Here is a 24,056-nt window from a genome sequence, read left to right on the forward strand (position 1 = left end):
GATTTTGAGATTTCAGAGCACGATTTGAGTGTTGATTTCTGGGCTTTTAGACTGATTTTGAGATTCCAGAGCACGATTTGAGTGTTGATTTCTGGGCTTTTAGACTGATTTTGAGATTCCAGAGCACGATTTGAGTGTTGATTTCTGGGCTTTTAGACTGATTTTGAGATTTCAGAGCACGATTTGAGTGTTGATTTCTGGGCTTTTAGACTGATTTTGAGATTCCAGAGCACGATTTGAGTGTTGATTTCTGGGCTTTTAGACTGATTTTGAGATTTCAGAGCACGATTTGAGTGTTGATTTCTGGGCTTTTAGACTGATTTTGAGATTCCAGAGCACGATTTGAGTGTTGATTTCTGGGCTTTTAGACTGATTTTGAGATTCCAGAGTACTATTTTCGTATTGATTTCTGGGCTTTTAGACTGATTTTGAGATTTCAGAGTACTATTTTCGTATTGATTTCTGGGCTTTTAGACTGATTTTGAGATTTCAGAGTACTATTTTCGTATTGATTTCTGGGCTTTTAGACTGATTTTGAGATTTCAGAGTACTATTTTCGTATTGATTTCTGGGCTTTTAGACTGATTTTGAGATTTCAGAGTACTATTTTCGTATTGATTTCTGGGCTTTTAGACTGATTTTGAGATTTCAGAGTACTATTTTCGTATTGATTTCTGGGCTTTTAGACTGATTTTGAGATTTCAGAGTACTATTTTCGTATTGATTTCTGGGCTTTTAGACTGATTTTGAGATTTCAGAGTACTATTTTCGTATTGATTTCTGGGCTTTTAGACTGATTTTGAGATTTCAGAGTACTATTTTCGTATTGATTTCTGGGCTTTTAGACTGATTTTGAGATTTCAGAGTACTATTTTCGTATTGATTTCTGGGCTTTTAGACTGATTTTGAGATTTCAGAGTACTATTTTCGTATTGATTTCTGGGCTTTTAGACTGATTTTGAGATTTCAGAGTACTATTTTCGTATTGATTTCTGGGCTTTTAGACTGATTTTGAGATTTCAGAGCACGATTTGAGTGTTGATTTCTGGGCTTTTAGACTGATTTTGAGATTCCAGAGCACGATTTGAGTGTTGATTTCTGGGCTTTTAGACTGATTTTGAGATTTCAGAGCACGATTTGAGTGTTGATTTCTGGGCTTTTAGACTGATTTTGAGATTCCAGAGCACGATTTGAGTGTTGATTTCTGGGCTTTTAGACTGATTTTGAGATTTCAGAGCACGATTTGAGTGTTGATTTCTGGGCTTTTAGACTGATTTTGAGATTCCAGAGCACGATTTGAGTGTTGATTTCTGGGCTTTTAGACTGATTTTGAGATTTCAGAGCACGATTTGAGTGTTGATTTCTGGGCTTTTAGACTGATTTTGAGATTCCAGAGCACGATTTGAGTGTTGATTTCTGGGCTTTTAGACTGATTTTGAGATTCCAGAGTACTATTTTCGTATTGATTTCTGGGCTTTTAGACTGATTTTGAGATTTCAGAGTACTATTTTCGTATTGATTTCTGGGCTTTTAGACTGATTTTGAGATTTCAGAGTACTATTTTCGTATTGATTTCTGGGCTTTTAGACTGATTTTGAGATTTCAGAGTACTATTTTCGTATTGATTTCTGGGCTTTTAGACTGATTTTGAGATTTCAGAGTACTATTTTCGTATTGATTTCTGGGCTTTTAGACTGATTTTGAGATTCCAGAGCACGATTTTAGTGTTGATTTCTGGGCTTTAAGACTGATTTTGAGATTTCAGAGTACTATTTTCGTATTGATTTCTGGGCTTTAAGACTGATTTTGAGATTCCAGAGCACGATTTTAGTGTTGATTTCTGGGCTTTAAGACTGATTTTGAGATTTCAGAGTACTATTTTCGTATTGTTTTCTGGGCTTTAAGACTGATTTTGAGATTTAAGAGTACGATTTACGTGTTGATTTCTGGGTTTTTAGAATAATTTTGAGATTTTCTCCCAGATTCCGGGATTTTCAAGTTGATTTCAAGATTTCTAAAATACGTTTCTCTAGAATGTACGAGATTTTTATGTATGTCGAACCTCTCGTTGACATTCCTTCCTAAAGAATTTTTATATACTTTTGATATTACATACTTCTGGTACAACGTTTATTATTTCCCTTTCCATAAGGAGAGTCCAAAATAATAAGCCACGATGTGTAAAATAATTTGATCTCCGGCGGCATCGACCAGGTTAATGATCTAACACAAGGAGGGGGATATGAAATCTATAATAAAACAAGAAACATTAACAGACTAATTCGAAATCATTTAAATTCACGCACCCCTTTTTGCCGTCTGTAATTATATTCCCTTCGGATCTTGAAAGATGGAAAGTCTCTTTTTCGCCCGATCGCCGAAAGTAATTTATTTTTAATGATTTTCTTATTTCAAGATCGTGCATAAAAATTCACGGTCGTTTTGTTCGCGGCGTAGAAATTAAAATCACCGGCGGCGTTATTTTCCCCCCATTCGAAATACGAAGGCGGCGTAATTTCCAGTTATACGCCGCCGGAAATTAAATATAATGGTTTGCTTTTTGCTTTAGCATAACACTTCCTTTATTTGATAGAATATCTGTATCTGATCTAACGGCGGAAGAGTTGGAGTAAAATTATTTTATACCAGGTTTGACTGTTTAAAATCGTAATTTAAATAAAGATATTTTAAAATAAATATTAACAAGAATGAATATATCTTAAAAGAAATTAATTGGAACCGGTTCATTGCATAAATTGGCGCGCGCTAATTCGGGAGGGATAATATTATTGGCTAAAACAAATGCTGACAAATATTGCTAATAACTACACGTGTGACGAAAAAATGCGAAATGTCATCGAGATTCACGCGTTTTGAATTTAAAAAATTTTCTTTCGAAGGTTTTAATTTTAGCGTGAATAATTTCTTGTAGCGTAAAAATAAAATAAAACAATAAGCTTAAGCTTTTTAATACGTTATTGGCACGCGCGTTTCGCACGTGGACATCAAATTCCAAAATCTTTATCTTGAATAACTATAGCTAGTGACAAAGAAAGAAAAAAAAAACATTTACACGTGACCTCCCGTATTTTATAGAAACACCTATTCGGGTTCCAAGAATATTGTAGCAAAAGTTTTTTCTGTTTTAGAGTTTTTAAAATGGTTTATTTATTTTAAATATATTTATTGATGGTACAAAAATCAATCCTTTACTCCCATATTCTGAATACATTATTGGTATTAATGAAAATATGGGAAAAAATTATAAAAACAAATTTTAAAAAGTTTAAACATTTAAAAAATGTATATATTTTATTTGTAAAAAAAATTCCGATACAGTCAATCCCGTTTTCTAAAATTATGTGAATATTAAAATCAAATTTGACCACAACGAAATATTTGAAAGTAATCGAAAGTTGGTTAAATGAACCGTAACCAAAATTATGGTTTTTGTCTGATCTTACGTATAGTTACGTTGGCTTCTTCCACTTACAAAAGATTTCTAGTCACTTTTCTGGACCGAGTGAAAAGCAATATTTCAGTTCGAAGTTAGCTCACGCGTGACGGCCTTTAATCGACCAAATCTCATCCTTAATTTTAGTCTTCAGCCACTTAACCCTTCTGACATGACGCGTTCGGTTCCGCGCATGCGCGATTCGCCTGAAGGATTTCGCGGTATGTACCCTACCCAACTGGTTGGCCAAAATACCATGACATGTTTTTTAGTCGCTTAGACACTACTCGACTATTGCTTCAAAATGTAGACACGTATCCATTAATTCGCGTAACCATAGTGACTCGCTTCTACAATTTAATCTCGATTGCGGGCTGTACCCCTCTTTTACATGTATACTTTCTCTTTGTCAGGTAGACAAATACCTTCTCTGGGACTAATAAGCAACTTCGCATGTTGCGGAGTAAAGGCCAAGGAAAAGGCATTGATGGAAAATTCTTTAAAACACATTTATCTGGTTAATCTTTTGTTGAGAAAAATCGTTTCTTAAAAATGAATAAGAATTAGACTCGCCAAGCGGAAACGCTGACACACGCTACAATTTTATTGTTATTATTATTAGTAGTAGTAGCATAAATAACATAATAAACATAAGTATGACAATGAATGATGTCGGCTAATGATAGTCTGTCGCGGGGTGATTGCGTAATCGGAGTATTCTAAACCGGAAATTCGTCTAAAACCGTGTCCTAACGGTATTATATACGAACCAAAACGCGTTTGGGTCTCGAATTTGAACAGAACTGCCTTTAGAAACAAAAATAAAGTTTAAAATGTGTTCCGATTCAACTCGCGGAGAGTTGTCAGTCCTTAGGATGTAATGATTTATATGGTCATTGCCGAAACAGACTATCATTAAAAAATGTAGCATGGGGAGAATAGGAAGTGTCATACTTATATTTATTATGTTACTTATGGTAGTAGTAACATAAAAATTGTATCAAGGTTTACCTATTATTTTGCTGATAATATTCATTAACCCGATGAAGTCGAAGGCTAAAGGAAGCTTAGATTCTTTTACATTTTGGAGACGTCAAATTGATACAGAATATCTTAAATCGTTCTGACTGTAGACGTGCTATTTCAAACTGGAACTGCAGAGTTGAAAGAATGGTTGGGACACGTTCAGTTGATACAAATTATTGCAAGAATAGTAGAATTTCTCAATCCGTTCTGACCAACTGAACCCTTTTTCAAACAAGAAAATAGATTGAATGCTGATTTGTAAGAATATTTACATGTCACCAGTACTATTAAAACTTTCAATAGCTCTTTCTATAAAATAATATATACGCATACATGTTTAAAAAGTGTTGTTTTTTGGAGCGCGTGCTTCCTAATATTTCCGTGTAGAGGGTCTCAACAAAAACAAAAATATGCGCGCGCTCTCTAACTTTCACTGCACGATGAATCTAACGTAATCACGTGACCTCTCGTATTTTATATAAAGAGCTATTTGAAAATAACATATTATTGAATTAGTGCAAGTCCATTATTTCAAATGGCAAATTCGTAGGTCTAACAGAATACTGTGTACCTGCTTTCCCGATAATAATTATATGTATAATTATAATAATATAATTATATTTAAATTATGATTACTTTTTTATCACTATAAATAGAGACCAAATACCAATTGTAACTATGGTTAATTTTCGGCGATTTTTCTAACTGAGCTTCTTCTCGTAGTGTAATGTTCCATTTCACTTCCGGCTCGAAACTACCATCTCAATAAATGCGTGAAACATCAGAAATAAAATGATGTCCACGAACTTGACTCCCAAAACGTTGAAAATAACATTAGGGGCAGTGTCCTGCGTTTTCAAGAAATCATTGAAAATAGATTTCCCGCGTGTCTATCTGATATCAATGCTATAAATTCATCCCCCAATGGTATCATATATATCGAAAACTTGATTTTTTCTTGATTGACTGAGTGAAATTGCGAGTGTCGGCGATGCGCATGACCAGTAATAAACTTTGAGATAAAAACCATTGAGCCGCTTTCACACTGAACGGAAAATTATCCGGCACAGCGGTAAATCAAATGGGAAACAATTTTCCGCCGTAATTCCGTCATATTTTCCGCACCAATGTGAAACGAACCTAAGAACGGAAAATCATCTATGGAATACGTCAAGCGTATCAGACATTTTCTCGGCATTCGCTAAGCCTAACGACTTCTAAACTCGGAGAATGCGTTGACTATACTTTATCGGTGGTGAAGTCGCTTGCTTAAGCTCGCTATTAATTATGGTTCGGTTTCGGCCGTCGATTTCGAATTATCATCTGTCAGCCATCCACTCCACTCTCAGCGGAAAAATGGTCCTGTTAAATTTTCACATATTCTTCCGGAGAACGGGAACAAACAAAATCCTTCCTGAGAAGTTTTTCGACCTCTTCCACGCCTCTACGCTATCGTCCAGTCGTGAAAACGATCAAAAAATACATCCAAACCGATATCGCGAAACCGTTTTTCGATTAAACATTTGGACAAGACGGCTGGGTTTGGTAGATTAAATCCTAATAATTCGTGTTTAATTTCAATGAAAGTTAAATTAATTACAATTATCTGGTACTTCAAAAAGGCATCAAAAGGAGGCATGCCAAATTAATTTAAAAAAATAAGTAGTTAAATACGTTTTAAATCAAATAAATCGATTATTTTATTTTAAAAAATACAATTTTTATTTATTTATTTATTTATTTATTTATTTATTTATTTATTTATTTATTTATTTATTTATTTATTTATTTATTTATTTATTTAATCATTCATTGGTTTTGTTAATAAATTAGTTAAAAAAATAATTTCCTAATTATGTTAAATTAATTAAAGTTATCTGATACTTCAAAAGGAGGCATGAAAAATTAATTAAAATATTAAGTAATTAAATACGTATTAAATCAAATAAATCGATTACTTTATTTTTAATTATTTATTTATTTATTTTTTATGCATTTATTGATTTAATCAATTAAATTAAATAAATTACGTTAATGAATTAATAGTGAAATAAAAATGAAGTGTTCTCATTTAGTCCTTTTATTATTTAATTTGTACTTGTTTAATAATTCACCTATTAAGTTATTTTTTACACTGATTAATGTCACTCATTTAATAGATCAGCTATTGAAATAACTCATTTAATCCATGAAACAAACTACATAGAAAATTTATTCCTCACAAACGATGAACCTCAAAAATCACAAAATGGAAATCTAAATTATTTTTAAAACATCAACTGGTTTTTGTGGCCGTTGATAGTATCAGTTTGGAGATGTTTCTAAAATGATCTTGAAGATGGCGTGATTTTATGGAACTATAGTTATAACAATGGAGGAAATAACGTTTTTCGAATTATTATTTTAGTATTCAGGGATGTACAAGAATTTATTATCTGTTAACCCGAGGAACCATAGTTATAACAATGAAGGAAATAACGTTTTTCGAATTATTATTTTAGTATTCAAGAATTTATTATCTGTTAACGGACCGTTTCATTATATCACTCGTCGATTTGAAAACGTGTACGAAACGAGTGGCTAGTTATTTTAGCACGTCGTTAATACGAATCTCGATCTGGCGTGAACGTGTCCTTGTCGTGAGCGGACCATCCCGCGCTGTCATAGCGTATCGTATTGCGCTGGGAGAAAAGTGCCAAATCCGTTTCTTTCGAGGCTTTTGGGCATGCTCCGATCGTAGACTAAGCTTTGATTCGTTTATACGACCACTATTTTTAAAGACGCGTTTTGTATCCAAATGTTCCGTATTTCAATTTTTTGAAATGGATATTATATTTTGACGGATAATCCAGTCCCTCCCATACACGATTCGGAAACTTTTTCCTTTTCGGGCGCATAGAATAAATAAAATACTCCGTAATTAGGTTTTGAAGTACGGAATTGAAAAAAAATGATGTCGAAAAATCTTAAATAAACCTAACGTAATCTTAATCGAATCTAAAATTCTGGTTATTGATGCACGTTTTAAAATAAAATAATGTCTATACTCGAAATCAATGAGACAACTGGAGCGGTCTGCATTTAACATTCATCAACAATCGAGTAACTTAATTTTTAAAGGCGGAATTTAAAAAATATATATATCGCATTATTATTATTATTTACGAAAAAGTTCGATATAATTATTAATTTAGTTCGTATAACTTTATTAAAGCCGAATTCCATTATATTACGAATTTAACTCGCCACAAATAGCAAAATAGCTAGATGCTCAATTACTGTGTCGAGTAAAATATGTTAAAGCACTTCCCCGAAAGATGGCGTTACTTGAATTTGTATTGCGATTTTCAGTCAGGCCTAGATTGATCATTCTAGTAATCTTTAAATAAGTTCTTTCCTTTATCATAACTGCCATCAATTTGCAATTAAATTAATTAATTTAGTAACACCTGCTCGCTGATCGGTTACCATGATAATAACCAGATTCTAACTAACCGATATTAGAACTGCTAAACAAATATAAAACACTGTTATCGCTTAAATTTTAGATTTTTCTGACAAGTAATCGAAATATAGATACCGATAAATAACCGTTACTACATTTTATTAAGATAAACGTTTTAATGGTTGAAATATGGATTTCGGTAAATTAACTTTTCTATCTGTTATGAAGATAATCATAAATCATGAAATATGGATATCGGTTAATATCGGTTTTAGCTGTTTTCCGAATAAACAGTTTATAGATTGAAATATTAATATCGGTATATTAACCTTTTTATATCTGTTATGAAGATAATCATAAATCATGAAATATGGATATCGGTTAATATCGGTTTTAGCTGTTTTCCGCATAAACGGTTTATAGATTTAAATATTAATATCGGTATATTAACCTTTTTATATCTCTTATGAAGATAATCAATTTATCGGTTGAAATATGGATATCGGTTAATATCGGTTTTAGCTGTTTTCCGCATAAACGGTTTATAGATTGAAATATTAATATCGGTATATTAACCTTTTTATATCTCTTATGAAGATAATCAATTTATCGGTTGAAATCTGGATATCGGTTAATGTCGGTTAATACCGGTTCTATAGCTTTTTCCCAATAAACGGTTTATAGATTGAAATATCGATATTGGTAATTAACATTTTTTTATCTCATATGAAGATAATTGAAATATCGAGATCAGTAAATATCGTTTTCATATTATGGGGGCTGTCGTCTTAGCACCCAACTCTATTAATTTAATATTTTAATTAATGTTGTAAGTCGGAAAATTTCCGGAAAATGTTCCGTATTTTACCGAAAAAAATAAAAAAGTTTTCATTCCATGATTGCTCTAATTTTGTTTTGCAAATTTCAATTTCGCGGCATTTTCGCCTCATTTTTCCGAATCTGAAAGTAAAACTAAACCTCTAGACTAGCTTTAAACTGATTAATAATGTAACACTATTAATGTTTTGTAGTATGTTTACTGATATTAGTCATTTTATATCGATAAAAAGTTCAAAACATTAAAAACCCTTAAAAAGTAATTTATGTTTCAATTTTTTATTTTTCCGCAATTCGGAAAATTTTCTGGATATTTTTCCGAATTTTATTTTTTCCGGAAAATTAACAACACTAATTTCAATTCTTATAAAGGGGGGGGGGTCATTATGAAGTGGTTCGCGTCCTCTTGTTTCGCGAATAGTCAGGAAGTCACGGAATCGCCTCTTCCTCCGGATCCTGGTGCCTTTTTTTGGTCTTGGGGGGTATGGGAGGCTGCTGATGATGACAAAGTAGAGTTCTTCTTTCGGGAGATGCGGAACACGAGGAGGGGCGCGGGGCAGGGCCATCGTCAGTTCACCGGGGTCATCTTCTAAGAATAATCCCCTTCTCTCGGGTCTGCTCCTCTTGGTAGATGATCTTCGGCGCTATCAGTTCGCTGCGAGTGCCATTCATCGGCTCATTACATCCTCTATGGCGAAGGAGAGAGGCGACGTGTGCCGCCCTCCAGCGGCCAACTCGGCTAAGAAGAATGCCCTCGCCCCGCTAATGAATAGTATGGATGGCATTTTTCGTTCGCGAACCCCGAAATTACCCTAGAAAATATTCCCGACGAAAAGATTTGTCGCTTTTCTATAGGCGGAATCTCGCGATCAGCTTCTAACGGGAACGCGCTTCGGCGGCGCTTTCAAGTTCGCTTGACGAAAAGGTCGTGGCGCTTGGTGGCAGCCTCGGCGCTCCCGTTGAGGACGTCGGCTGCTTAACTATCCTCGTAAGATGACTTTCCGAGCTAACCATCGCCAGGGCGTCATCCCGAACTACAAACTGGTTTCACGAAATTCCCAATCGACTCGTATTTACCAAAACTTCGCGGATATCGGCTCGAACTAAATTATTTTAAATTATTATTAATATTTTACCAAGAATGCATTTATTTACACTTGGTGGGGCAAGGAAAAAGTCACAATCGCGTTTATACCATTTTAATATTTATAGTAACATAAGTAACATAATAGCATAAGTAACATAATAGCATAAGTAACATAATAGCATAAGTAACATAATAGCATAAGTAACATAATAGCATAAGTAACATAATAGCATAAGTAACATAATAGCATAAGTAACATAATAGCATAAGTAACATAATAGCATAAGTAACATAATAGCATAAGTAACATAATAGCATAAGTAACATAATAGCATAAGTAACATAATAGCATAAGTAACATAATAGCATAAGTAACATAATAGCATAAGTAACATAATAGCATAAGTAACATAATAGCATAAGTAACATAATAGCATAAGTAACACAATAGCATAAGTAACATAATAGCATAAGTAACATAATAGCATAAGTAACATAATAGCATAAGTAACACAATATCATAAGTAACATAATAGCATAAGTAACACAATATCATAAGTAACACAATATCATAAGTAACACAATATCATAAGTAACATAATAGCATAAGTAACATAATAGCATAAGTAACATAATAGCATAAGTAACATAATAGCATAAGTAACATAATAGCATAAGTAACATAATAGCATAAGTAACATAATAGCATAAGTAACATAATAGCATAAGTAACACAATATCATAAGTAACACAATATCATAAGTAACATAATAGCATAAGTAACACAATATCATAAGTAACACAATATCATAAGTAACATAATAGCATAAGTAACATAATAGCATAAGTAACATAATAGCATAAGTAACACAATAGCATAAGTAACATAATAACAAAAGTAACAAAATAACATAAGTAACATAAAACATAAGTAACATAATACTTGTAGAGGTTAAAGGTAATAGTGAGTGTAGGGAGCTGTGGGCTCGCGTTGCATGCAGGGCTTGCCACCACCCTCCTACGCACTATAACCCGGCCACCTGAATTAATGGCTTCAAAAGTCGCTTGATGACTTGGGCCTAAGGTTCTGCCAAGGGTATTAGCCTAGCTGATTATTATTATTATAATTATTATTATTATTAACATAAGTAACATAATAGCATAAGTCACATAATAATGTTAATAACCTAAGTCACATAATAACATAAGTCACATAATAATGTAAGTATGACACTTCGTATGGTTTTAATGGTAATTTCCTGACTGAACCTTTTTTCGACACTGGCATTCTCGCCAATCTCCGACTTGGACTCGCACTCGAACCGAGTAGCGTGTTATCGTCCTTGGAAGTAGCATAGTTTGCCTTGGGCATATTTCGACACTAGGGGGCTTTGTGTTGAGAACTAAACCTAGATTGCGCAATAACTCTGAAAATAAGTTCGCTGATAATTTTTCCTAATTGGCATACTTATTTTAATTCTGTTACTTGTGATAATAATAAAATAACAAAAAATATTTTACAACAGTAAATATGTAGTTTTTTTATTCAATTTTCGCTTTACAAATCAAACGACGTTTTCAAAGTGTTAAAAATTATTTCTCAAATTTTACACTCTAATAGACCGACCATTCCACATAAAAGCTGTCAATGTCTGTGCTTACATCTTCATTCTGTTATTAGAAGATTTCACGTGACGTAATCGTGTTATATTTCTGCCTACTCCCCATGTTCTTCTATTGAACAGGGTTCGTACAAAATTTCCGGAATTAAATTCCCTGATATTATTTCCATGTTTTCCCTGACCAAATCGCCAAATTTTCCTTTGACCATTTGTGTAGAATAAAGTAATATTTTGAGGTAAAACCTTGAAAAATATTGATTATGTATTTTTAATATATCTTTAAAAAATTCATTAGCCTGATTTTTTTGAGGTCATTTTAAAATGCCCTTACTTTTTTGGCCCCTTTTAAAATTCCCTGACTATTCCTTGACCATTTGGAGTCATGTTCAAATTCCCTGACCTTTTGGAAACATTTAAAATTCCCTGACCTTTTGGAAACATTTAAAATTACCTGACCTTTTGGAAACATTTAAAATTCCCTGACCTTTTGGAAACATTTCAAATTCCCTGACCTTTGGGAAACATTTCAAATTCCCTGACCTTTGGGAAACATTTCAAATTCCCTGACCTTTTGGAAACATTTCAAATTCCCTGACCTTTTGGAAACATTTAAAATTCCCTGACCTTTTGGAAACATTTAAAATTCCCTGACCTTTTGGAAACATTTCAAATTCCCTGACCTTTGGGAAACATTTCAAATTCCCTGACCTTTGGGAAACATTTCAAATTCCCTGACCTTTTGGAAACATTTAAAATTCCCTGACCTTTTGGAAACATTTCAAATTCCCTGACCTTTTGGAAACATTTCAAATTCCCTGACCTTTTGGAAACATTTCAAATTCCCTGACTTTTCCAGGTTTTCCAGGTCGTATACGAACCCTGTTGAATAATGGCCGCCGTAATGAAAAAATATCAAATTATTAACGTTACCGACCTATGAATATTATTAACCCAAGTTCACACTGCAACCATCCAACTATGCAAATTAGTTGGGATAAAAAAATAGACAGTCTAATATTAATACAAAGCTTAATATTAATATTATCTTACACGGATACACCTCGTAGCTTATTATGATTTAATTTTGAACTATAAATGGTCGGGTCGTTGCAATCCCAAATTCTCAACACGTAATCGGGTCAAAGGCGGTTGTCTGCGCGTCAACGTATTTCGTTTCTAATTCCCAACTCATCGAAGATGACCCGCTCATTCAGCCATATCCAATTGCGCTTAATACTGATAAAACGGCTTATCAAGAAAAGCTAAATAACCGAAACCCCCATCAACTAGGCTGCGACATTATATAACGGAGGTTAAGCACGTTAAATACGTCTACGAAAAACGTCTAGAACATTAGGCTTTTATCGAATATCGTTTAATTCATACACTTACAAATATTAGAGTCCTTAGGCTTAGCAAATGCCTTTAAAAAGCCCGATATTCTCGACGTCCAGCTATATCAGCTTAATTTGGCCTATCTTCAATATCGCCCAATTATGGGAGATGATTTGGTTTTCTGGTTTTAGGGTGAATGCTAATCACGACGGGATTTTCCCATTATCTAAGTCTAACTAACTATACCCATTATTATATAAATGATCCGAACATCTTTATTGTCCTTACAGCTGGGTCGATTAAGGAATTATCACCCATTGCTCGAAATGGTCCCTTCTTTTCGTTGGGGTGGATTGGAACACGTTTTATAAATTGGCCCCTCGGGGAACGCTTCTGAAATGTTTCATCTTAAGCCTTTGGGCGATGAATATTTCACGCGATTTTCTATATTTCGCTTCGGGGAATCTGTATTTAATTAAGGTGGACCGCTTTGGAACGGATTTTGCCTTAATGGTTAAGTTTACCCCGGGATTATTATAGCAACGGAAGTGAAATAGCATTTATTTTTAAAGTTACATTTTGTAAATATTATTTATAACTTAGTATTGTTTGAAATGAAGGATTTTTCGTAGTTTTAAAAAAGCCAGAATTTTTTTTATATAACACTTTAAATGTGAAATAAAATTAGCTTGAAATTGTATTTTTTTAAAGCTATTTATTTAAATAAGTTAGATTTTGTTGATTTCTATGGATTTTTTTATTGATTTTTATACATTTTATATAAAATTAATAGATTATTCGCACCAAATTTAAATTAACTTGAATTAAATTTCATTACTATTTTGTAATTATTTGGCACCTAATTTTCATTGCTATAGCAACCATATTTTTGAATTTCGTTAAATACATGGAAAAATAATAGATGATTTAAATAAATTGGTTTCTAAAAAAAGTAATTTAATTTAAATCGCAAAAAGTAACCAAAATTAGACTTGGAAAATATTTCTTTGGGCAGTTCTGTCGTATTTGGGTAGATCCAAAATAGGCCTTTCTAATAGAAATACGTAGAAGTTCAGTTCAGTTTACGCTTAAAAACAGGGTGCCTCGTCGAATTTATTCTTATATCCAGGGCTTTTCGTAGTCATCAAAACAATAAGGCCAATGTAACTTTATAGAAAGGCCTATTGAGTACTAGTCATTTCGGGTTGCGCTAATTATTTTACAAAAGTGGCATAATTACTACTCTTATCCTAATCAAAAATAAATTTATTTGTACCATAAGTCGATAATATTGTTCCATAAGTTTGTTACTTTTGGGAATATTTTACTGAGAGCTAGTAACGGAGTGACGTCATCACAAGAAGAAAATCTCCCCCTAGCGAGGCGCTGTCAAAGGCTACATGTGACGCGTTAGCAAGCTGAGGCAAAACGGCGACGAAGCCCGCAATGCAGTCTGTCTTGTGAATTGCCCTCAGTAAATCTTTTGCATGTGAAGAATAGGAAGTGTCACACTTATGTAAAAATATTATACACTCATGTTTGTACTTATCGAAAATGACCAATGAGATACCGGGCTGATTGGATTGGTTTTAGAGTTTTTTACGCAACCAACTTTCTACGTTTTCTCCTCAAATTTTTTTCAAAAATCGGATGTTTTGAGTTGCATAAATTATCCTTGCATAAATAAATAAAACATTTTGTAATAGGCGCTATAGTATTTTGTAATAATACAAACAAAATTTTAAAATTTAAATTTCCGGTTGAGATATATTGGCATTTAATAGCCCTTCAATTTTATTTCCATTATGTAAAACTACAGTTACCTAATACCTGAAATTTTTATTTCCTCGATTGCTCCACCAAGAAATAAATAAATTTAAAGGCAATATGAAAAAAAAAGGTTCAAAAATAAGAATACAAATTATACAATAGAAGCTAGCCAGCTCAATCATTGGAGTACCTTAGAACGTGGAATTAACATTCTTATTTTCGAATATAAATTATAACGCTTTAGTATTATTATTTTATTTTTCGAATTCTCAATAAAATAGCTGAAATGCTTTCGTCCGAATATGTGGCCAATAGTTGATGTAGGTCATTTTGGTAATTATTTGCATCTGTAGTTTGGAACATTGCTTTTGAATATAACGGGCTACAGAGGAAATGTTACGCTAGTGGCATGATGATGATGATTATAGTTGGAAATATTTCTGGAATTTTTAAATTTATTCGCTCAAAGTTTATTTTTGGCATGGATGATTTATCTTTTTAATTTTATAGTAAGTAGTGTGAATATAAAGAAATTATAAGGATAAACTATATTAATTAATTAATTATAATAACGACTAACTCGTACGCGTAGATGTTAATTATTATAAAAATTTATCAGGATTTGGCTAACTTAAATAAATTTAAACTAAATCTGATGATTTAAGAAAATGATTTTCTATAATTTATAACTTTGAAAAAGACAAAAAATGTTTGTGTAACAGATTAACGTAGAACCCCCTAGTGGCCTACACGAGAAGCTCCTTTATCTGCAGGATTTCCGTTAACTAATCTTTTTGCTTTTAAATGGCAAATTATCTGCTTAGCAGACGAAAATAAATAACTCTAGCAAATAACAAGTAGCCATTAAATTATTTGTTATGACAATTAATTTTAATTTCAGTTTATATTACCAATACAAGCGTAGCATTAATAAATTAGACTAAAAAATTATTAATTAGGGGACTTAAAATATTCTCACCAATAATAAAGCGGGTGAAAGGTCACGCATTTAATTGCCCAATAGAAAAGAAGTTGAAATGTAAATAACCTTTAATGCGCTTTCCCATTGGTGGAAATAGCTTAATCCCAATAGTACTTACGAGGTGTAACACACCGATTTTGTTCAAATTCGGAGGTTTGGTAGACCTTCATGTAACTTGAAAAACCCTAAAGGGAAATGTCTCCACAGGCAACCGTATTCCCATGGCAACCAAAAATGTTTTTGACAAAACAAAATGGAACTTTTCCCATTGAAAATAACATGGGAATCTGTCCAATTTTAAGGGTACCCCTAGGGCTGTAAAAATTGAAATTTTTTAAAATGCTAAAAATAGAAAATATAAATAAAAAATAATTAAAAAGTTTGAAATTGATGAAAATTGTTACAGGGGGTGGTACCCTTAAAATTGGTCATATTCCCATGTTATTTTCAATGGAAAATTTCCATTTTGTGTTGTCAAAAACATTTTTGGTTGCCTATGGAGACATTTCCCTTTGGTGTTTTTCAAGTTACACGAAGGTCTAGCAAACCTCCGAATTTGAACAAAATCGGTGTGTTACACCTCGGGTCGTCTCCTTGTTAGTCGCGCCATCTAATCAGTGGGTGTTTTTAAAAAAATTCCCTCATTTCTTAAAATCAATATTAAATAAATAAATAATAATAATAAATTAAATTATGATTTCAATCAAAACAAATTTCATTTTATTCAATAAAAGTGTATATACTTGTCATTAAAAAAGTATAACTATTTCATAATAAAAATTATTAATCAAATCATAAGTAGTAAAGTTTGCAGTTATTTTCGATAATCGAGTCTTCAATTATAAAAACGGCGCCATTTGTAAAAAAAATCATAAAAGTAATCTTAACCCTTTAAATCCAAAATACACACGACCTACTCCGCTAAACCGTTTTAGATAACGTAAAATGTACCTAGACATAATATTATCTAATCTTAAAACATTTTCGGGGGAAAATGGCTCGCAAGAAAAAAGCCAAGTTAAGAAGATTTCTGAGATTTTCCCCCCAGGACGTGTTAGCGCAATCAACTTTGCTTCCATCCAGCGGAACTGGTAGATGGATGTATCCTATCTTCGATTCCACGCGCGTCCCGGAGCCAAAAAAAAAAACTCATCTCTTAAAATAAAAGCTGATTCTACGCTATCCAAAAAGTATTGGATAAGCAAGCAGAACCAAAGTCACCTTACAAGCTTCTCCTTCAATGGCAACTCGGTGGTAAATCGTACTTTGGAAAAAAAAACCCCTAGCGGCGATAGACGGAACTATTTCCTCGTGGCGTAACCCCCTCCCCCCCTTAGTGTCTCTTCTCCTTACATTTATTTTTTGCGCCAAATTTATCAGGATAAGAGGATACGGCGTATCGAACGAAGCCCCGCGTTCAGTTCCCGCTGCGCTTTCAGCTTGAAATCAATCTGGGATTACTATTGGTCGGTTCAAAATAAATGGTTAGCGAAGGGATAAACGTTTCGACTGCCCTCTATCGATTACCGGATGATTTACGTTGAAATGAGAAATTGGGTGGCGCGGCTCTTTGGATGCGCGTTTTAGCCCGATTTTGGACGACGCGGCCCCTCGCTGGGTTTGTTTTTCTTTGACGGTCGCCCCCCCCCCTCTGACCTTTCAGTGACCGCTAATGACCTTGGTGTTTTCCTAAAATGACGGAAAATCGGGCTGATGTTTGTCTTCTCATATTGCTCGCGCCATGAAAGATTGAAGGGAAATGTTTGCTTTTTGACTTGGCTAAGAAAGATGGTTTTTTTATATTTAGTTTCTGTACTTTTAGTTTTAAGGAAATCAATTTTTGGGTTAATTAATCAATCAGCTAAGGCCTACTAGTGTCTTGTGAAGCTAATTACCGGTTTCAATTGAGAGTCAAATTGCGAGCCAACAGCTCTCTACACTTACTATTACCGTTAACCTCTGCAAGTTTCTATGTAATGAAGAAACCGAAGAGCTCGGGGGGAAAACACGCAGGGAGAGAACTTACAAACTCAACGCGGAAGGAATGTTTGGTGTAGTTTCGTGGTGGACCATATTGGCAATCAGGACGGACATACTTCAGTCGTTATAGATTTATTTACTTTTGTTACGTATAAATACTTAACCCGACAATTTGCAGTATTCTGAAAAGTCAATTTTTTCAGAATTCGGATATAAACTTTTCAAAGTAAAATCTAGATTATTTTAATAATGTCCTTAGTAAGATAATAGATAAGTACGACACTGAAAGATATAGTTTAATTATTGTCTGAAGTAGAGTCATTTAGTAATTGATATACTTATTGTTATTGTATTGTTTTACGAGAGCCTGGGGAAAAAAATATTATAAGCACATAACTTGGCAAATAGGCTGCGTTCGATAAAACGCCGTTAGATATAAAACAAAACGCAAAGATGTAGCATATTTAGTCACAGTGTCAGGTTGACTAAACACGCGACACCCTATGAGTCCGTCCATGGCAAATAAGTATCAACAACTCCGCGCAAAGTCTGACCATCTACAATTGAATTTATGAAATAAATATGAAACTTTTCTAATGCAAATTTTAATATTACAGTATAGAAGAGTAAAGTGCGGTAATTAAACATATTTATCTTTCCGCAATATTGATTAATTAAAGTTTGTTGTGGAAATAACCTTTAATTGTGTACGTGCATTTCTAAAGAAGCCTGTTTTCGTTACAGGGGGGTAAAAAATGTTCCTTTTTTATCGCGGTTTATTCGGATGTCTTCCTGGAAACAGCAAATAATGAAACCGGAATCCCCGCTCTGGGCGCCTCCGATTTAGTCAACTCACTCCCTCTCCCGTCGCTTCGTGTTTTGGAAAATGTTTCACTCAAATCACGAACTGATTTAAATATTTCTTTAAAAATTACCATTTTTACGGGTATAATTAAATATTCGGAAAGGCGAAAGTACTCTTTGTCCTGTAAAGCGGCTGCTCTAGTGTAGTACCTGGATGGTACGATAGATGTCGTCTTCGGCAGTTCCTCCAGCCTAGTGTACTAGGTCCGATTGGTTCATGATTGGTTGTTGAGATTTCTAAAGTTTCGAACGGGGACTAACAAGGAGAGTACCAGAGGTGTTTATGGCCGATTTTGTTCAAAGTCGGGCGTAATGTAGACCTATATGAGGTGTGAAATTTCCCAAAAGGAGACGTTGCACTACCCATTCGATTTGCCATGGCAACCGAAAATGTTTTTGACCGCTTAAAACAAAAATAAGATTTTTTCCTTATTTTACACAAAAATGTTCCAATATACCCAAACTTGATGAAATATACCTAAATGGGGTCCAAATTACCCCTTTCCTGATTTTAAAATTAAAAAATAATTGTAGGTAGGATCCTGTGAAACCGAGAAAAACCCATGCTTTTTTAAATGGAGATTTTTTTGTTTTAAGTGGTCAAAACATTTTCGGTTGCCATGGCAAATCGAACGGGTAGTGCAACGTCTCCTTTTGGGAAATTTCATATCTCATATAGATCTACATTACGCCCGACTTTGAACAAAATCGGCAATAAACACCTTGGGCACTCTCCTTGTATCAACGAGTTCTAGCCGAGGCTTAGCGTCATATTTTAGTCATAAATTATTATAAACATCTTTTCGATTGCACAAATATAAATTGAAATATTAAAAGATACACACTTGCAGTAAGGGTGAAAAAAAAATATTTCGCCCTGCAGCTACGATAGGGGGCTCTACTTGACGGGGTCTGTTTGATGTAATGCGGAAAAGCATACAAAGGGTTTTCTTTGGAGCCTCCATTTGCTTTAATTGGTTCTCTTTTTGTCTTTTTTTAAATAGGTTTTGACCATAGTCGGTACCGTGGTACCCACCGTATGGTCGCCCTGGTACGAGAATGTCTTGTTGTGGCTGAGGCTAGTTGAAGGTCTGATGGTACCGCTCTTGCTGTACGTCACGGACCAGCCGCACAAGAATGGCTTCAAAAGAATTTGGACCAAAACGGAAAGCAAAGCCGATATGGAAGGCACGTTTACTTTCTGTTCCCTTTTACTCAAGGGCGTATTTAGGGGGAGATAGTTTTGGGGGCTCAAAGTCTCAAGTTTGGGGGGTGAACGGTTTGAAACCCACCAGAAATAAAATCCTGAATAAACCCTTGCTTTTCCCAAAGATAATATAAACCTCGATACCCTAGATTCGAAATAACTGCCTCGCGCGCAGTCAATAGCGTTTACCCACTTCCTGCCGAAAACTATAGCTCAATAGTTCCCATGGTAACCAACTATAGATAAGACCACGGCCAACTTTGATGACGCGCTGTTCATCAAAGTGGGCAGTGATAGGACCATTGAGTTGGGAATATTAATCTAGAGGTCCAATCAAAACGTCGGTTTTCAGTATTTAGCGAAACAAGTTTTTAAAAAATAAGAATACTGCCGTCTGCTCCCAAATGACGATAAAACTTTATCATTCTACCCGTGGCGCCGTCTATGTCTCAATGGTTCGTTAAAATAAGACGCGTTTTCCGGCAAAAATATATATTTTTTAAAAATAATGGATGGCGCCACGGGTCATAGGATAACGTTTTATCGTCATTTTAGAGGAGTCGGCACATTCGTATTTTCCAAAATCTTATTTCGCGGGGAGCAGATTTGATTGGATCTCTAGATTAATATTCCCAACTCAATGGATAGGACAATACAGCGACCGATAGAGCCTGATTTTTCGGAGGTCGCATGCCGGAAGTGGGTAAACGCTTCGTAACAAAACCGTCAATCGGAAAGCACTCAGTATTCGAATCTAGGGTGCGGAGTTCTGCATTATCTCTGCTTTAACCAAGGATCCTATATGTTAGAAGGATATGAGGCGAGGGACGAAAAATGGCAGCGCCGTCGGTGGGTCATGCGCGATAGAGAATCCGTCTTTAGATTCCGTCAAGGACAAAACATGGAGGAAGCACCGCCAAAATTTGTCCTTGAGGGAATAGAAACAAGACGTCCCACGTTTAGAGGCTCTATTAATATCGACGGCGCTACCGGCGTTTTGAAAACACGGGCTGGCCGGAGGGCTACCTATCCTTCTAACATATAGGATCCTTGCTTTAACTGATGGTAATAATTATTTTTGGGTATTGACTGCTGTTGTATTTTTCCAGTGGACGATGGCCGGTTCAGGACTTTCTCCGGAGAATTCTCCATCCCGTTTGAGCAGAAGCCGGGTCCTTTCGGATCGTTGACGCCCGTGGGCATCATCACCAATTACCGTCGGACGCGAAGGGACAGTAACAACGCCAGAAAGTCGGCTCGCAACTGGATCAAAGCGTGGAGCGCCTATTCGCCGCGCAACCTTAGTTCTTACGGAGTGGACGCCGTCCTCTCGTCGACGGCCTTGCCCATGCCCACGCGAAATAGCCACCAGTACCGCAAGGCCTTCCACCACCCCTACGTCACTAACCTGGACACCATGTTGTCCGAAGAGCGGCAGATTCAGAAGGCGGGATCCGTCTCTAAGATGCCCAGCGTAGAGACCGACTTGCCGAACTATGGCGGCGAGTGCTGGAAGGGCCCGATGCTGGTGGAGGACGACGACGATAATCATATCTACGCCTCGTTGTCCGATAACGCCAGCGACTTCAGTTTCCGTTCCACGCTTCCGGACGAGAGCGCGTTGAACCTGGGCGAGGAAGAGGACGACGAGGAAGTGTACGGCGGGTCGTTCACCACGGTGGCCAATGACGACTTCGAGTTCCACGACACCAGACCTTGCGGAGGCGAGGTCCGCATGAGGCCGTCCTCTTTGGAGTTGGTTTTAACTCACAGCCCCGCGCCGAAACCCTCGACCCCCAAGACGTCCTACCCGACGCCGAGGATCGTTCAAGTCGCGGCAGCCAACAGAGAACCGAGACCCGAAAGCCGAGGCTTACCCCGAACCAGTATTCAAGAGGAATTCTTGCAGATGATTCAAAAACACGAAGATTTATCCATAGTCGAGGAGAAGGACGAAGAGCTGGAAGAAGAAGACAAAGCGTCCTCGGAGTCGTCGGGATCGGTCAGGGACTTGGTGATTCGCATCGACCGGTCAGGCTCCCACGCGTCCTCGCACTTGTCCAAAACGGACAGCGGGATCTCCCCCGGTTCCAACCCCGATTTGTCCCTCAGGGTATATCGGATGGACGCGGAGGAGCTGCGACGGACCAACATGGCCTCCATCCACAACCAGAGATCGCGGCTCACTTCGTTTTCCATGAACGATTTAGACAGAATCGGCGGAGCGCCCAGTAACCGGCTTCAGAGGGAAAAATCGGACTCCAGTAGTTCCGGGGAAGGCAGCTGTTTGGAGGAAGTTGACGAGGACAGTCTCGACGACACTTACGTATTTCCGGTCAAGAGCGATTCCGTGATTTCCCTGTGCAAGGACAGTCGCGACGAAACCAAATCTAGAAGTAAAACCGCCAATAAGACGTCTTCCAAGACTTCTAGCGAGACGAACCTCAGCCATTCCAAAGTCGAGCCTCGCGAAAAGAAGTCTCCGGAGAGGAATGGCAAGGAGAATAACAACCACGGGCCCTGGGGAAGCTGGGGAAAGTCGTCTTCCAGCTCCTCCTTGCTGGGGGATCACTGCGTCCGCAAGGCCAAGGAACACATTAAGAGCAAGAAGTACAAAGTGTCCAACCACGAAAGAAGGCCGAGCCGGAAACGCAAGAAGACCGTCAGTTTGAACAGCATACACCGCGTCGGAAGTGACGTCAAGCAGAGAAATTCTATCCCCGACTTCCGCCAATTTCCAGCCCCCACTTCCGGGTGCGGTGGCTCGGCGCTTTGGAGTTCTGCCGGCTTAGACGTGGAACTTTCATCGCCAATCTCTTCCAATTTCAGGCTTCAAAGGCCGTCAGGCTACACCGATGTCTTTAAGTACTATAATCCTCACCGCGTCGCCGTTACCGGAAATGACGGTAGAAAAAGAGTAATTTCCGGTTTCATCTAAGGGAGAAATAGAAAATTATTAAAATGTACGAAAGAAAAACGCTTTTCGCCCGCACTACACCGGTGCTATGCGGGAAAGATACATTTGGTTTTTTAAGCGTTCGTGCCTTTTTGCGTATTCCAAATTATATCTTCCGATTTTGGTCCTTTTTATGATAGCGTTCTCTCAACCCTTTTCTTCCAAAAACAAAGTAAATACAAAAACTTAATTTATTGCAAATTTGAAAAACAATTAATCTTGTGCCATTTGCATTGTTTATAAGAGGTTTTCTCAGAAAATTTATACGTTTTAAATATTGATAAATTCTAGACACCACAAAATACTGTGTGGGCGCGATTTTTAAGGTTACAAAATTCTTAAAAATGTTTTATGGCGTTTTGTAAAAAAAATAATAAAATATTAAGTATCTTATTTAATTGAAATTGTAAACGGTGAATTATATGAGCGTTAAATCGCCTTGTACTGTTAAAAGTGGTTTTTCATATATGAAAATAGATGTTTCCAGAGTCGATAGAGACCCCCAGCGGAATTTTTTCCAATTAGCCAAATACATACGAAGTGTCAACTGCTGAAAATCTTTAAAATGAACTAATTTTATATAATATCATTAAAATTAAATAGCGCCATCTGCTTGAATAACTGCTAACTATTAGATTTAAATGTTTGTAGTTTGAAACTTTCGACTCTCGCACAATGCGCAGAGATGATTTTGATTTCACACTTTTCACACATTTATTATAAAACTCAGTTGGTAGGTGGCGATACTTTTGATCAAAATTTAAATTAAAGGACTACATAAACGTTTAAACTAAGAGGGTGGAGCTACGCAATAACGTGTGTTTTGGGAAGCGGACGGTATGCCTAAGTAGCGTGATGAAAGGGGAGGAGCTATCCGAAATTCGTCCAGAGTTTTTCAAACAGAGCTGTGGACCTTTAACTCACGAAGGTTATAAAATAGTAAATCAGTTGCTGCATCTAATGACATTTTCTCGAAATATTTGAAATGGCAATATTTCAATAATAATTTAAAATAATTTATCTGGCTCTAAGTAGCCGACACTACCCAACCAAATCGTGCAGAGGATAAAGAACCGATGGAGGTTTCTATAGAGTCAATTGTGAAAGCGGTGAAATTGAAGAAACGAAAATTATAATTAATCAAGTGCTACTTCAAAACTTAAAATAATTTTTTAAATATTTTATCTTCGCTTTTTTATACAAGTATTTTTCTTGGATTCCTTCAAATGTTTTTGTAAATATTTAAGTGTTTTTTAGTTATTTACATGTTTAAGTGTTTTTGTACATGACTTGTTAATAAAAGTAGTGTTATAATAATTAATTTGTGTTTTTTTTAAATGTAAGCTTTAAGTGACTAATTTAGTTGCAAGAGTAATATATATTTATAACTAGCTAGTCTAATATTTTATGGAGGAAACTGAATGTTACTTAATCAGAGTGTAATACATAATAATAATCAGCTAGATGCTCAGTTTTGATTTGGTTAATTTT

At 35.7% G+C, this 24,056-nt stretch overlaps 1 protein-coding gene across 1 annotated transcript in view; it reads left to right on the forward strand.

Annotated features, from left to right (window-relative positions):
• Positions 1-23,780, forward strand: part of LOC149925899 (uncharacterized) — an 80,061-nt gene extending 56,281 nt beyond the window's left edge. The window contains exons 3-4 of the mRNA XM_090161047.1: positions 19,407-19,590; positions 20,719-23,780. Coding sequence (XP_090017173.1) covers positions 19,407-19,590; positions 20,719-22,547 — 2,013 coding nt within the window. The 3' untranslated portion in view covers positions 22,548-23,780. The remainder of the gene's footprint in view (positions 1-19,406; positions 19,591-20,718) is intronic.
• Positions 23,781-24,056: the final 276 nt, after the last annotated feature.

This window comes from Leiobunum rupestre, chromosome 10 (assembly GCF_980474605.1).
Source record: "Leiobunum rupestre chromosome 10, qqLeiRupe1.1.hap1, whole genome shotgun sequence".
Lineage (NCBI taxonomy): Eukaryota > Metazoa > Arthropoda > Arachnida > Opiliones > Sclerosomatidae > Leiobunum > Leiobunum rupestre.